Here is a 15994-nt window from a genome sequence, read left to right as displayed (position 1 = left end):
CACGTGGCAGGTGGTGAGGCAGAAGGACTTGCTTCTAAGTGATGCCACTTAAGTGACAAAATGTTCCACTCACTCGCTAAGCTTTGTCAAGCATGCTGCAGCAGTGTGTCAGTGGTGAGCAATTTCTTATGTGTTAATGGACTTTGCAGTCCTATCTGCTTAGCAAGGAGGGAAGGAGATAATCCTGAGGAGCTGTGTGTTATTGGAAGTGTGGAAGTACAGCTGGGCAGCAGCTCACATGCTTCATCCTACTGCAGACCTGGTTCAGCAGGGGGCTGGAGATGGGAGCACAGGCCTTGTTTGTGACTCCATCGATTGTTGGCTGCCATTGATTGTTTCAATGTGGATGGTTTTCCTCAGCTCACTCTGGTAAAACCTACAGAGGCTGACAGGAGCTGGGGGCAGGCTGAAGTGTGCAGAATCAATGTGATCTTGTGGAGAGAGTGTTGGTGTGGGGCTGAGCGAGCTCTAGGTCTGCTTGTGGCCATTTCATAAACCAGCAGGGGCAGGTGGATAAGGCATTTTGTGTTTCAGTACCTCTATTCCTTTTGTGTACAACACAGTTGATTTTAGAGAGTGTTTTATGGTCGAACAAAGAAAAATATTCTTAGATGTTTACATAGTGGAATTAGCCTAGTTGGCATAGTATATCAGCAATGAATTTTCAAGACAACTTCAAGTGCATGAACTCAGCTTTTACTTAGACCCAAATCTAAAAAAAGCAGCAAGTGTCCAAAGTGCTGTACAGAAGGGCAGGGCCAGAGAGCGCTCTGTTATCCCTATGGCCTCCCTCTTGGTGCAGTGGTGCACTTCAGTAGAAGTGGTGAAGAGTTACTCTTCAGCCAGTGTTGAGGGCACTGCCCTACAGACTGTGGAAGAGATTTGGGGTCTCATACCTTTGCCAGAGATCACTATTGATTATGAAATCATGAGCAGTTTTGGTAAAAGTTCTATGCAAGTAGGCGCTTACAACACTGGATGTCCTTTTAATTCCTCACTCGACAGTGATTTATACAGGGAATTTATATGTAACATCATTATTATAACAGAAGTCCCTTTTGAGGCTTGAGTCAAACTCCTACAGCAAATCCTTTCCTTTTCGTAAACAAGCCCTCACCAAACCCTTAGGAGATTAATTAACATGTTTCCTTGACTAGAGGCTTAATTTGCCCTATGGTTCCATGTAATTTGAGGCTGTGAAAAATAGGGGGTGCAAGGTTAAGTTTACACGCCAATTTACTTTCCCCATCCTTCAGTGGTGTTCCAGTGTGGCACAACAGGCACTCACCCAGGCTATAGTTAGCCTGGCAGTGGAGTGGGCAAAACAGCTTCTTGTCAGCCAGAGGAACTGGTCTTGCTTTCTCCTTCAAACTGTGCCTCTGCTCCTGTTTCTCACCTCACCCCACCTGTCCCCTGGCTCTGGACAGATATTGGATAATGTAATACACATATTACACCCTCTGTAAACGTATTTAAGTAAGCAGCTTAGCAGAGTGCTGTGGTGTTCTTAATTTGTTTTCTACTGGAGTAGTTTCTGCTCTTCAAGTGAGGTGTGATGACTCTGCAGAAGGATGCAGTGAATTTCAGAACCTGTGCAAAGGGGCAGTGAGAGGAGGAGAGAGAAGGAAGTTAGAAGGAGTGAACAGGATGTCTCTTGCCCCCTCTTCTTCTCTGTTTTCCCTGTGCTGGCTCTGATGCTTATTCCACCTTCTTGAGAGCTGATTCAACCTGTTAATCTAGAGGAGAACTAACAACAAGAACCAAATGAGATGAGTACCAGTGCCTGCCTAAGGGAAAGAGCAGGCTAGGAACGTGACATGGGAGGATGACACAGAGTGGGGACAGCCCTTCAGGAAGATGCTGGGTTCACTCTGCTGCACCGTGACTGCAGGCCTGGAGTGATGATAGTTACTATGTTGTAATGTGAAGTGGAAGCTGAAACAGGAAGTTATCTATATCCTTTCTAACCTTCAGCACCAAACCTGAGCCGCCAGGCTGTTCCATGCCTGCTGTAATTTGTAAACTGTGTCCTACCATGTGAAACCCCATTATTCTTAACAATGTTTTGTTTTACTGATCTGTTAAAAATCTGCTTTGTTGTGTTCCTCATTGATGATTTCATGGCAAGAAACTCCTGTTGCATTTCTCCAGTCACTACAAAGTCAGTTTTGATGTGGGTCTTTTTGTGTCTCCCAGAACACTCTTCGAATCTTTCATATTGATTGCAAATTCCTGTTGGGATGCGGGAGTAGATATCCTCTTACCATCAACACAACTTCACCATGGTGCTCAGGCTAATTCTCCCCTTCTCATAATACCTTGATAACAGAGTATTTCTGTGGTGGGTTAACATTTGTCAAACTGAGGCTTGTTACTGTATGGTCTGTGCCTGCTGTAGATTTTGGAAATATGCTGGATTGAATACTCTGGTGATGAAAAGCGGATTAGTCAATGAATTGTTGTCCATGGTTTAGAGATTGCACTGTTTATAAAGTAGATGTGGCAAGTGATGACAAGTGACCTGTGATGTTTTACATGGGCTTGCAAAGTGCAGGTGTGGAGATGGTGGAAAGTATCTGTGAGAATTGTGTATTTCCAGTTTCAGAGAGCAGAGGAGGAGAATGGAGAAAGGTTTCCTGAATTAATCTAAAGTAAATCATAAGAAACCATATGAGAATTTTTTTCTGCTATGGAGAATCCCAGTGGGACTAGGGATGTCTGTTCCCAATTCTCACAGTGCAGTGTAACTTTTGGAGTCAAGAAGTCCAGGGGTATTACTGGTGGATAGCACTTCAAAACCTCTTTGGGTGGCAAACAGAGCCCTGAAACGTGCTGTGCCAGCAGCAGTGTTGATGGCGTGTGTGAACGGAAGACAGGAGCAGACTGAGCAGAATTTAGGAAAAAGCGATGGTAATGTTCAAAGGGTAAAAAGCAACAGCAGACAGTGCTCTGCATGAACAAAATCAAATTAAATCTCGGTGGAGATGTTCAGGCTGAAGTTAAGAATCTAATATGCAACTGAATGTGGAATGGAAGATAGTGTATTTGTGTGCAAGGAGTAGGAACTATATTTATGGAGTATCTGCCAGGTTCCCCTTTTCTCCTTCTTGTGCTCCCATCTGGAAACTCCTTGAAGGTATTTATGTAATGACAGCAGTTTCAAACACTTTTGATAAGCTTGAAGTAGACACTAAGCAAAGAGTGACCAAAAAGTGAGGCTTGTTCTGATTGTGTGGTTAAACAAGAAATGAGAGAAAAAATAGAGTACACTCATATACAGAGCAAGAAGTGTATGTAAAATCCTGATACTGTGACATTTTTTTGTTGTGCTGATAAGACAAATGCAGCTGTGTATGTTCCCCATTGTTGTTTTGCTTTGAGGGAAGATATTTTTAAAAATATGTGATTTGTTTGAAGTTATACTGTAAATCTGAGTTGTGCCATGGAAAACAAAGGTTTACTCATCTGATGATCAGTCTCTGTAACAGTTACTGACTGTGATTTTAAAAATATACACAAGATTAACTCTGAATATGCTTAAAACAAACCAGAAACCAAATGATGGTAAAGCTTATAGGCTTAAACTAGTATGGAGAAACCAGAGAATTAGGGGTGACCGAAGCAATTGGAGACTGGAGCTACAGTTAGAGAGGTCAGTGAGAGGTCCCTGCAGTAAAACATTTGAAAAAGATTAGATACAGCAGGGGGAGAGATAGTTGAACCTGTCCTGCGTTAAGGGGCTTTTCCTTAATGATCTGTTGGGGGCCTCTCAACTCTTAAGATAGCAGGAGAATAAACCACAATCTGTCCCCTTATCTCTGCATATGCTAAAACTGAAGGGCTTTGGGCTACCAGTCATCTAATTAAAACTAATATGCTGATATTTCCTGTGTTTTCTAGTCTTCACTGTTTTCGGAAGAGAGGAAATTCCAGAATTTCAGAAAACTTTTCAATTTGACTCACTATTTTCAGCAGATGAAGAGGCTGTCCCCTGGGTGTATGTTGAGGATAGCCCATTAATCATCCCTATATTTTCACTGTCACCAGCTGACTGCAGGCTAATTCAACTTCATAATAATGCCAATGTTGCATTTATATATCTACTTCTAATCTGAGCACTGTCACAAAGGTCAAAATACCTTTCCAGTTGTCAAAACCACAAACAGATGCAAGTCCTACAGTAGTCTTGAACATCTAAGTGTACTGAGCTCCTTTATTGTAGCCGTCAGGTGAAACTGTTAAGGTGAAACAATTCTCTTGTCCTTGTAAATCTCATGACTTTTGTAGCTGTTATCACCAAAATAGCTGTGGTAAAATTTTAACCTTAAGGACACAGTTTGCTAAAACAGGGCAAACCTCTCAAGTTTAAACTTGTATGCTGTTACAGGAAGAAAAACTAGTATAAAAGAAGCACTTAGATTTTAAATTTTTTTTACAAAATTACGGGAAAATATTGTGGGGTTGGTTTTTTTTCTTTTTCCACTTGCCTAATCTTCAGAACTGTACATGTAAGATGATAGAGCAAACCAACTTTGAAATACAAAACTGGGAGAGCTTATTTTATTAGGGATTTCTGTTTGCTTCTAAGTAAGCAAACAGATTTGATCACTGTGTGTTTCAGGGTTTGATTCAAGATTGACTTATTTATCTTTCCCTGAGTCAGTATGGCTGTTAGTTGGCATGACTTAAATCAGTAATGCACCTGACCTCTGCTTAGAAGTCCTACCCTCACATTTCTCACCAAACCTCTGAATTTACATGGGTTTTGAAGTGGGGTATTCTCTAACCTTGGGGCCTTTAAATGCAATATAGTGTATTACCTGATAAACAACATTTTGCAGATGCAGGGTTATGAAGTAAGCAATAAGAATGTTTTTACTTTGTAATGAAATAGACATATTGATTCCTTCCTTCATTGTATGTTACTATGGAATTTTTTGCTTCACTTGGAGAAAGGTGATGTGAGTGTGCTATATATTTCCCTGGTAAAAACTCGTTTTGTAGTATATAAGCTTTGTTGTTAAGAAGTGATTCTATATTTATTTGGCCTAGGATTTGGTGCAAACAGTTATGTGTTACAATTCAAGAAATGATATCTGCATTATATGCTATTTTCTTAAGTATTGTTAGATTAATCTCTCTTGCTTTCTCTCTCAGGTTTCCATTTTGGATGCAAAACGAAGTATGAACATTGGGATATTTCTCAAACAATTCAAAAAGTAAGAATTCTTTGTAGTTCTCATAAAATATATACATTGTGCTCTGTTCCTTGTGGAGTTTGCAGTTTTGTGCAGTTTTCTCAAAAGTAATTTGACATATTTTGTTTTCTAATATGTTTAGTTTTGAGTACATTTATGGCTTGGCATCAGACAGAGTTTGCTGATGTTAACCAGTTGAGGTGAGTTTTCAGGCATGGTTCAGGGAAGCCCTGTTGCCTCCTGTAACACTGCCTGTGAGCTGCCTTTCCTCTCTTTATAAACAACTGGAAAGGGGCAAGGGGAGCAGCATTTTCAAGAGCAAGCTGTTTCATTGCAGTCTGCATTCACTGATAACGTTGCCCTTTGGTAAAGGCGTCACTGAAAATGGTGTCAGAGCACTGCTGCTGTGGACACTGATGCATCCACAACCTCTTTATAACTCTGTTGAGCAGCCCAGGCATGGTTTTTTCAATCTGTGTAACTGTTTGCCCTGCAAGTGTTGAAAATATATGTGCTCAATTGTTTTTTCAAGGTCTGCCGAATCCATTATTGAAGATATTTATCATGGAAGAAGTCAGCCCTATGATCCTGAACTGCTACGTGAATTTCTTAAATTATTACCAGAAGCAGAGGAGGTAAATAATGGTTTTATGTGGAACTTATTTTTTGTAGAGTTCTACTGACTGGGATTCGAACATCAAGCTCTGTAAAAGAGGAATCTCAATGCCTCAATTCCTGAGGCTAGGCAAGAGGGAACAGGGAACCACTGAGTGCAGATGTTTAATCTTCATTTGACTTGTGGTATTGAGGTCGCAGTATAGTCATTCCCTTCACATCAAGTAATTTCACCTGCTTTTAAGAAGTTGATAAGACATCTTTTGTTTTTATTATGTCCTTTTTGTCCCATAAGCAGCAAGACCTGGAGCCTTCCTGTGTGCAGATAATTGCTTTAGGGAGTTAGAAAATTCAGAATTGAAGCATATTCTAAGCAAACAAATTTCACTTCTTTGGCACCTGCTTCCTGCCTTCCCATTGCAGTACCTGTGAGCTGAATATTGGTAGCTCTGTGCTACTGCCTTTTTGTCTTCTGGCTCACTGCCTGCTTGGTTGCTTGGTTCATCTGGGCTTGTTCCTGAGCCTGGTCATTGGGTTTCAACAGGCAGAAAGGCAGCTTCCATGTTCAGCACCCATAGAATTTGGTAACATGGCTTAGTGCTCAAAGGAGACGTGTTAGAAGGCACAGAATTACCAGCAGTACCTTCTCAATGTTCCTGTCATCCCCGTGTGACCAACATCCAAGCACAGCCTTCTCCCCTCCTAGTCCCAGACTTCAAGTCTATGCACATGATTAAAGAGGGGAAGCTTCATCAACTGACCCGGGAGCCCTGCTTAATGATGTACAGTTCCTTGCCTGCTCACTGTTGGCACTGACCCATTTGTATGCGCTTGAGAGAAATGTAAACCACAAACCTGACAAAATTAGCATTAGAATTGCTTGGGTGCTTCACATCAAAGTGAGTGGCTGAAATTTGGGAAATTGCTAAGTTAAGGTCCACATACAGATCAACCTCAACTCACATGCTTTACCACTTCAAGGTCATACTGTCAAAGCACTTTGTTTCCTCTGTGCAGCAGCAAATCTCAGATCCAGTCATCAGTAGAACATGTTACAGTCTTTTGTTGTCAAATTTATGACCCTAAATTGAGCTGCCTTTGCAGAGAATCTTGTAAAAATTGTGTTACGTTAGCATACTTGATTAATATATCTCTCAGAGTTGGGAGGATATCAACAAGTTACAATGTAATCAATAAAAAAAAATAGCTGACAGTAGTTGTTGGACCTCAAAACCATTCCCTCTTCCCTCTTTGTTTGCATTTTAGTACATATTCCATTATATAAACAGAATTTATCTCTTTCCTCTGAAAGTCAGACAGAGGAGAACAGTGGAGTACTAACTTGAAAGAGAGTGACTCCTAGTTAACTTTGCATATAGTCAGAAAATTAGACTAGAAGAAACGTACCTTTTCTTCTTTTCCTCTTTCTGGCTTATATCTAATTGTCACTTTATGACAAGTAGAAAATCTTTCAGCTAGTGTAGTCTATGTGATATAAATGCTGTCATTTAGCTAGAATTGTAATGTAAGTTGTTGAGTTTTATCAGTTTTTTTCTGGAATGCTCAACTAGATGCATTAGCTATCCAATAGATACTGCTAGGAATGAAAAAGTATGTTTATTTATTTGACAGCAGATTTGGCAACAGGCTGTCCCTCAAGATATTGGGCCAGAGAATTTAGCAAGTGCTTTTAAGGAATCACTTGAGAAATTAATAGAATATATTCTATGATACAGGAGAGTATTAGAAATTAAGGGGCATCAGACATGAGATTTGTTGCTATTTCCAAGGGAAGGCTGGAAAGAGCCTGCTTTCCCCTGTGCAGGTGTTTGTATGTATTTAATTTACAGGAAAGACTCCCTTTCTCTTTGTTATTCTTCTCATAATTGTTTAACTTTTTTTGATTTTTCCCCTTGAGAGCTGGGTGGGTAGTGGCAGGCAAGACAGGGAGAAAATTCTGAATGTAAGGTCCTGATGCTTGTGCTGGTATGGAAAAATGTTTCCATGCCTTCATATCATCATGCTTGGTGTGGGCCAAGAATAAGTGGGTCCAGTAACTCATTTACTACAGTGGCTTCTAAAATTTTAGTGTAGACAGTTAAAATTTTGTTCTTTCTAGGGGCCTCACAGCTCTTTTTAATCTTTTTCACCATTTTTTCTCTAAATGTATGTTCATTGTTCTTCTGCTATATCCCCTTACTTTTTCTTAGTTTATTGTCTGCCTTCCAGACTGAACCTGTCTCCTAGAATAGTGATTCACCATTTGCTAAGGGAAAGGCATCAGAAGCTTACAGCCCCACATACAAATAATCCAGAACCCTAGAGATACTCAGTGTAGTGGTGTTATTTTTTTCTGCTATTCCCTCTTCTGTTTAATACTTCCTAATTTATTTTTAGTCATACCACATGAGATGGCTTTGGCAAGCTGTCAAAACATTGGCCTGTCCTTGCATAATGTTGCACCCATCCTCAGCAAGGATTCCCTGGGATTGCCCTTTCAATACTTCCTGTTCTCCTAAAGACCTGCTTTGTTGTTGTAAGAATTGAGAATTGCTCTGAGCAGAGACTCGAGGGCTCAGGTCCTGAAAGGTTAGCAGCTATTCAGTTACCAGGGCACCCTGTCTTGGTGCAGCCATGGGTGGGCTTCTGCAGTTCCTCTTTGTAGCTCTTCCCAGCAGCTCAGGTATTTGCAGACCCATTTGCCTGTATGCACAGGCTTCTAGCAAGCTGGAATGAGGGCCAAGTGCCTTCTGTAGGCTCTGACCCCGGCAACTGTGCTTTGAGATGTCTTCTGCTTTTTCTTTTCTATTTTGCCATAAATCCTTAGGCTGTAAAAGTGAAAGGAGGAGGAGAGTGCCTTTCCTTGTCATAGCTGTAGAAAGGGCAACTCTGGACTATTTTGTTTCTTCTTTTTTAACAAGAAGTTTAAGTTTACAGTTTACCTGGTGTGAACAAGCACCAGTTTTGTGCTCCAGTTATATCTTATCTTGAAGTGTTGTCATATCCAGTCACATTACCTGAATGTGCTCCATGTTTCTTGTTTGACTTTTGTGACATATCTTAGATCGTTTCAGTTCATAGTATCTCAAGCACCTGATGGTATTCCAGTTTTTTGACAATGGAGGCTAGGTCCTTGGGCCAACAAATACATTTAACATCTCTTATCTTTAAAATTATTCTATTTACACTGTTGTAATGTGGCAACTCTATTTGCATGCAGAAATGGGTGGCAGTACTACTAATTTTCTAGCTGGTTTCTATGAAAAATCCCAACAGCTATCAAAGTTATGGAGATTTTTGCATGTAAATGGCAAATACAGGCTCCTTCCTGAATGTTTTTCTCAAACTGAATAAGAATATTATTGAAATATTGGCACTGTTGTGAAGTCTTTCCTACATCTTAAAATGTTTGGGTATTTTCAAATGTTTAATTTGAAAAACTGGACAAATACTTGAAGCTGGCCATGCTGAAGCTTGCTGCAAGGCTCTACTCAATGTTTTGTTCAGGGCTGTTTGTGGGTGTGTGGCCTGGCCACTATACAGTCGTTAGAAAAAAGGCCAAGCAAATTTATGAAAATTCTCAATACATTAACAACTAAGATAAGATCACTGATTTTGTTTAAGCCTTCTTAGAAGTACTGCTGTTTGTACCATACTGTGCTTAGCAGTTTTGTAAGGAGGAAGAAACACCTATTTGGAATATCCTCTGCTTCATCCTTTTTTTCAGTTTGTTTTTTTTTTACAGAGAACCTTGACTGAAGCAGTGGTCTTCTCTGCTATATCACTTCTGAAAAGATTCCTAGTTGTTTCTGAATGATACCCTGTTGAAATGGCTGACAGCTTTTATTTACTGACATCCTGACTAGAGCAGAGAAGAAGCTTTTAGCTGCTTTTATGTGCATATTATTGTGCTCTTCAACGAGCCCAGACTGGCAAAAGTTAAGAGAGTCCAGTGTTTAATGAGCTAGAATAGCCAGAATTTGTACTTTAAATACATACAGAAGAGAGCATATCACACTGGTAATCAGCTCACCCACACACATGCACTCCCAGGTTATCAACACAATGTCTTAACTTGCATTATTATGTCTCAAGCCTGTCCTTTGCTCGTGTAGTCTGATTTCAAGCCCTGGTCATCCGTCACCTGCTTTATTGGAACTGTTTCTCTCAGCTCTACCCTTTTCAAACCATGTCAGTAGTTAAATGCCCTCTCCTTTCCTCAGCCAGTGCTTTATAGGGTTGACCATTTAGTCTCCTTTTCCTTTTTTGCTCTTTATGTTTACCTGCAGGTCTTTCTCCCTTTATTTTTATAATTTGCTGGTAGTGGTTTGCCACTGCCCTGGCTTGTGCCCCATTGTGTCTCACTGCACAAGAAAATGTTTATTCATCTTCTTTAAAAATCCTGGATAGCTACAAGATCCTGCAAGATACCTGTTTTACACCATAAAATAAAATCTCCCTAGAAGTGGTGCTGGTAGCTTAAAAATTGCCAAGACCTTGAATACAGTAGCTTTCTTGTCTGCCAGGTATAATGGCATACTTGCAATGGGCAACTCTACTGCAATTGTTCACAAAGCAAATCAAAGATCAGGCTTTCTATGTTTCATAACTGTTCTTAAAATTAAGCAAATTATATATGTGAGAACCTTGTGTATCTAAAATCAGATTGAGTGTGCATGGGCATGCATGGACAGTGCAAATGCATATTCCATCTACAAATATAATGAAAAATTAAATTAGTAGCTCAGCACCCAATTTGAGTAGTACAGAACTAAGCACACAATGCAATTATGCTCTCTTGCATATACACATTAAACTGCCATATCTCAGTACATGGCTGCCTGCTCTTGTGGAAAAGTTTTGTTGTCCCTCAAGAAAGGAGGCCAAGGCCAGAACTGCTAGGGTTATTCATTATGATTTTATAATAAGCTACATTTTTAGCTCTCTTGTATTCTCAACCCATCTACTACATCTGTTAACATGATTAATAGTGAACATTGTTGTCAATCCCCACAGTTTCTTTGCAGCTCCTGGCTGCAGTTGGTATTTGAATTTGACCCCCATTTCTGGGAGCCATCAGAGAATCTCAGTTTTCTTCCAGAATACTTGGACAACATGGCAGCAGAGAGTAGAGGCAGTCCCATGGGATTTTGACTAGTTTCCCTTGAACTGTGTAATGACAGATATCCAAAATGTGTTCTAGTAATTTTTTAGTTTTGGGGTTCAGAAGTTGTTTTTCTAGTTTATTGGTAGTGTTTATAAAGTCAAATAACTTTTTTTTTTCCTTCATGGTGAGAATTATTTTTGAATTATGAAATTATTAATAAAAAGGGAACAGAGAATAATTGCTGTCCTATCTTTACCTTAGCTATTTCCCAGACTCTTTATTATTTAAGGCCAAATTAACAGATTATTTAGTCTTCTATGTGAAAAACTTCAGACGTGTGGAGAACTATGCTGTGTTTGCTGAATTCCGGGGTGAAAAGGACCTTATAACTCTGTCGTGTTTGTGTTTTGTCTGCTTGTGGAATGGGTCGCTGTTCTCCACCATCCTTGGGTTTTGGGCTTCTTGGGTGAGCTGCCTTGATGCTTCTTACAAAGGAAGTTTGGGATATCTGAGGAGAAGGCAGTGGGGGTTAAGGTGGTTGATGTAGGCTGGGAAAAGTGGAACTGGGTGGTGAGCACACCTTTGTTGCAAGTCTGATTACAGAGACTTTCTTCTGGGCTGACTATTGCCCAAAGCTTTCTGCATGGTGACATTCACACCCCGTCCTACCCATCAGAAGGCAGCGTTGTCAATGTCTTCTGTAGTGCATGTTTAGAAATGTTCCTCCTCTGAATTAATTCTGGGGTTTAGTACTCACTCATACGACTTCAGGCGTCTTTCCTAGTAGGATAGAAGAAAGAGGATTTCATCCAGTGCAAATGAAGCTAAAATTCCACATAGAAAACATTGATTTCTACTTACTGTTGAAAGCATATTTAAATACTGGTACTGGTAGCATGAATAAGTCCTGTGAGTGTCTCAGGATCTCTTGTTCAGTTTTTGTGCATTTAGGTTTTCAAATTGCATCTTCCTATAATTAAGCTGGGGCTTACATTATCTGATTTTGGTGAGGTGGCGTGGGTTTTTTTGGTGGGCTGCTTTTCTGTCTTTCCTCCCTCTCTCTCATATCTGAATGCCTGTATCCTTTTCAGGCAAACTCGGATATTTGCGAGGTACTAAAATGAGGAGAATTTGCAGATTTGTTTTTTAGGTTGCAGTCCACTAGTTTTGGGAAGCTATGTTAAAGAACACCTTTAAAGACTGAGATAGTATACTATCTCTCACTCCCCACTTAATGATGTAGAAAAAGTGTTTATTTTGGGTTTGTTTCTCACTCGTTTAACACCTTAGAATTATCAGGAATGTCAAGTCTGGTCTTTCCTGTTTTTTTGTTGGCAGGCTTCTTGAATTACTCAGTAAATTAGGAGTTTTCTCAGGCCTAAAAAAATGGCTATGCTGTTTATCTTTAGAAGGGGAGCCGTAGTCTGAGTGCCTTGAGTTAAATGGTGGGGAGGAGGGGGCGTGTTAGGAAATGAAGCTAGATAGCCTGAATAAAAATTGCTCTCTGATTAGAGGTCTCTTTCTTGGTCATTATGTTTTGTTAGGTTTTTTTCCCTGGTAATTTGTTTGTTGATGTGGTTTTCAGTTTGAAAAGAAATTATTTTCCATTCTGTGTTTAACTTGTATTTTTTTCTTTCTTCATGTGTTCTCAATGTTTCTATTTTTTCTGTTATGGAAAAAAAAATGGGAATAAAGCAGAAAAAAAGCTGTTCAAAGAATCCTTCTATTAGTTCAGAACCCTGATTTAGCATAGCATATTTGTCTTCCATTACAGATCAGCTACTTTTTTACTGTCAAAGCAGAAAAGTAACTGAAGTGATTAATTTGTAAGTTGATTCTTTAACAAAACCTGTGGATATGCTGCTAAATCATGGCAGTAGAGTAACTGCTGAGGCCCTGATGTAGTGTCCTTCTCTCCAATAGCTTTATATGCTTTCTAAAACTGAAGATCATCTGTGTAAATGTGGTTGTGAATGGGCTTTAAGTGTGATGTTATACAAAGGAAGGATGATGGGCTGGTGTGTAAATCAGTGGAAGCATACAACTGCTGCTGGGTGAGAACCTGTTGGTCGATTAAAGAAATACTGTAGCTGTGAGTGAGCTCTGCTTTTGGACACAGTTGCTCTGTTGGAAGATGTGGAAGAAATTCCAGTTAAGCTTAAACATATGTACATGTATTTTTCAGTTCTTCTATATAAACAAATAGTGAGTATGTGGGTGGATCAGTGGCTTCCAGATCATGCAAATATATGGGTTTTGGTGGAGCTGGGAAGGAAGATTGACAAAATTAATGCAGTGGTATTTTTTTTGCATGTAAATGGTGTCCTCAGATTACTGAGAGTACTGACAACAAATTAATTAAAATGCAGGATTGCACTTATCTTTAAAATATTTCATCTTAGTGAAAAAAAATACAAACTCAAGATCATGAAGTTTACCCCTTGAGAGCATTTTAGGGGAAATGGTTGAAGCAAGTATCTTGAAAAAACCCCTGTAATTTAAAGTTTAGCTGTATTGTGCCAATAAGATCTAGGCAGTCCTATGCTGGATATTCTGAACATAGTTATACTCTGCCCAAGTGTACATCACAGTTCTTGAGGAGTTGAGGGTCATTTTTCAGATCATCATCATCCTAAACATAGTGATGAAAGCAATCATTGATCAGAAATCAAAATCATCAATCAGAATTGTGGCATCATGGTTTCTGCTGCTGGACTGTGTCACTAGTTTTTTGGGAGAAGAGTGATGCTATTTTAAATTTTTTTTGTGGTTGGGGTGTGTGCAAATTACAGAATCTTGGGACAGTGAAGCCATTCAGTCACAAAGGACTTTCCAATGCCTTCTTTTAAATTTACTCCTTTTCAAGGTGTTGCCTTCTGAAGTCAGGTTAATCTTGATCTTTCATGAAATTCTTTGCTAGTGTTTTTTTCTCTTTTCTAGGTAAAGAAATTAAAAGCCTTTGATGGAGATATATCAAAACTGTCTCAAGCTGATTCCTTCATGTACTTATTAATCCAGGTGCCAAAGTAAGGCGATAGTTGGTTTCTTCTGTTTATGATAAGTGTTCGTTTTTTGGCTGTCAGTTCTAAACCTGTTTGTGTACTCCAGCTATGCTCTTAGGATTGAAGCCATGGTGTTGGAGAGGCAGTTTTCACCCTCCTGTGCTTCTCTACAGGATGACATGAAAATTATAAGACAGGCAACAAAAGGTAATTAAATATGTTGGGACATGCCTAATACTCTTGTTTTTGTTAGCATGTTAATTAGTCTGCATTACGAAGACCAGAGCTTGAATTTCAGGTACCTTAGCTATTAAAAGGAGGCTAACTCCCCTCTGACAAATGCCATCAGGGTGTGCCTGGTGGATCTTTGCTTCTAAAATCAAAAAATCTGGAGACTTTGGGTATACTAGCAGCAAATTCATGTTCAAAACCTAGAAGTAATATATCTTAAACTGACAGAAGCAGAAGTGTCTATGTCCAAATTCTCATCTTTTGAGTACAGTTTGCTCATTCCTGCACTGCTCTCCCTCTGATGGAATGTGGTTGTTACACCTCTCTGCTTATTCTTTCAGAGATCCATAGGAAAAATGACCATTTTCTAAATTTCTCTATAGGCTGCTTCTTTTTGAGGTGGCAGTATTGACAGATTAAAGTCTTTACTATAGAGAATACTGTTGCTATTCCTAGGTTTTCTGGTTTTGTTCTCTATATTTCTCTACATACCTCTTTTGCTCTTTACATTTCTCAAGTTTTGAACTGCTGCAGATGGCTATTTGTTTGGTAATGTGGTGTCTTCTACTCTGCAGGGAAATAGTTGATTTTCTGGTTCCAGTTGAACATTAATGCTGACCCTTTACAGTATCTTGAGTGCCTCTTTGTCCTGTCCCTCAATATGAAATTCCTATGTCATGCTGGAAATTTTTTGACAGGCTACTAGATCACTGCTTAGACTGCTTCTAGTGGTATGAAATGGTGCACTAATTAAAATATTCAGTTATGAGCAGTGGTGATTAGAGTAGTCCTTTCAAGTGAAAGCAAAGGGAAAAAAAAGCATTTTCCCACCAGTGGGGACTGATTTCTTGTTGACTCAGGAAAGTGTGCAGTACCTAGGATTAGGTCTGAGTTTGGCCTTTTATTAGGATCTCTTTTACTTCATTGTTCTCTGGGTTTTGAGCAACAGACATATGTGAGGGAATATGCTATGTATAAAAGTAGCCACACCTTAATGTCCTTGATGTCCTTCACCCAAGACATGTAAACTGGTGAATTAATTCCCTCCAGAGAGGAGACACTTTGGTCTCCAGCTCCTGCATCAGGCCAGTCATGCAAATCACTGACTGCCCTTTCCCTGTGTTCAGTCCACTTTGTCATGTGCTCTTCTCCATTTGGTCTTTTCACTTCAGGGTTTGTTGATAGCCTGAAGTTGTTTAGGAATTATGTCTCCTTTTCTAATGCTGTCTCCTAGGTTTCTTGCCTGTAATTAAACAGAGAGAATATTTACTTCAATTTTAATGCTGATAATCACTAAGGGTTAGGATGGTCTAAACAGCCACCTAGCCTGCAATGGATGTATGTCACAGTGACGCCGAGCGGGCTCTCACTATATATGCAGTCTTTAGAAGTTGCCTTCTCCTCTTGGCCTTGTGAAATTTGCTATTCTCTTATTTTTTCTCTCCTCTCTCTTCTTCCTTGCTTCCTCACCTTGGACCTAGTTTGTCAGATCAAAGGTTATTTAATTATTTCTATGCTTTTAGGTTGCCAGTATTGAAATACAAATGTGTAAGGGCTATGGGATTCCAAAATGATTCATTGCTGTATTGTGTTAAGCAGCTGAATGCAGGATAAATTATAGAACATGGACTTGGAACCGAGATAGTTTTTAAAAGTATTTACACTACAATCAAAAGGATTCCACCTTCTATTTTCTTCATTAGGATAACATATAGTACCTCACATTACAACCAGCTCATAGTGATTTTCTTGCTGTATGGGTAATTACAAATTTGGAGTTGCTTGGTTTGCTGTGCCACATTTATTAACTCTTTACAGTTTTGAATTTCCACATCTTGCTT

At 39.5% G+C, this 15994-nt stretch overlaps 1 protein-coding gene across 1 annotated transcript in view; it reads left to right on the top strand.

The window, feature by feature from the left end:
- FHDC1 (FH2 domain containing 1) overlaps nucleotides 1-15994 on the top strand; it is a 36485-nt gene that overhangs the window by 6533 nt on the left and 13958 nt on the right. Inside the window, exons 3-6 of the mRNA XM_021530191.2 lie at nucleotides 5158-5219; nucleotides 5731-5833; nucleotides 13861-13946; nucleotides 14029-14129. Of these exons, the coding sequence (XP_021385866.1) occupies nucleotides 5158-5219; nucleotides 5731-5833; nucleotides 13861-13946; nucleotides 14029-14129 (352 nt within the window). The remainder of the gene's footprint in view (nucleotides 1-5157; nucleotides 5220-5730; nucleotides 5834-13860; nucleotides 13947-14028; nucleotides 14130-15994) is intronic.

This window comes from Lonchura striata, chromosome 4, assembly GCF_046129695.1.
Source record: "Lonchura striata isolate bLonStr1 chromosome 4, bLonStr1.mat, whole genome shotgun sequence".
Classification (NCBI taxonomy): Eukaryota; Metazoa; Chordata; class Aves; order Passeriformes; family Estrildidae; genus Lonchura; species Lonchura striata.
The sequence above is the reverse complement of the archived record's forward strand: the minus strand, read 5'-3'. Positions and strand labels throughout refer to the sequence as shown.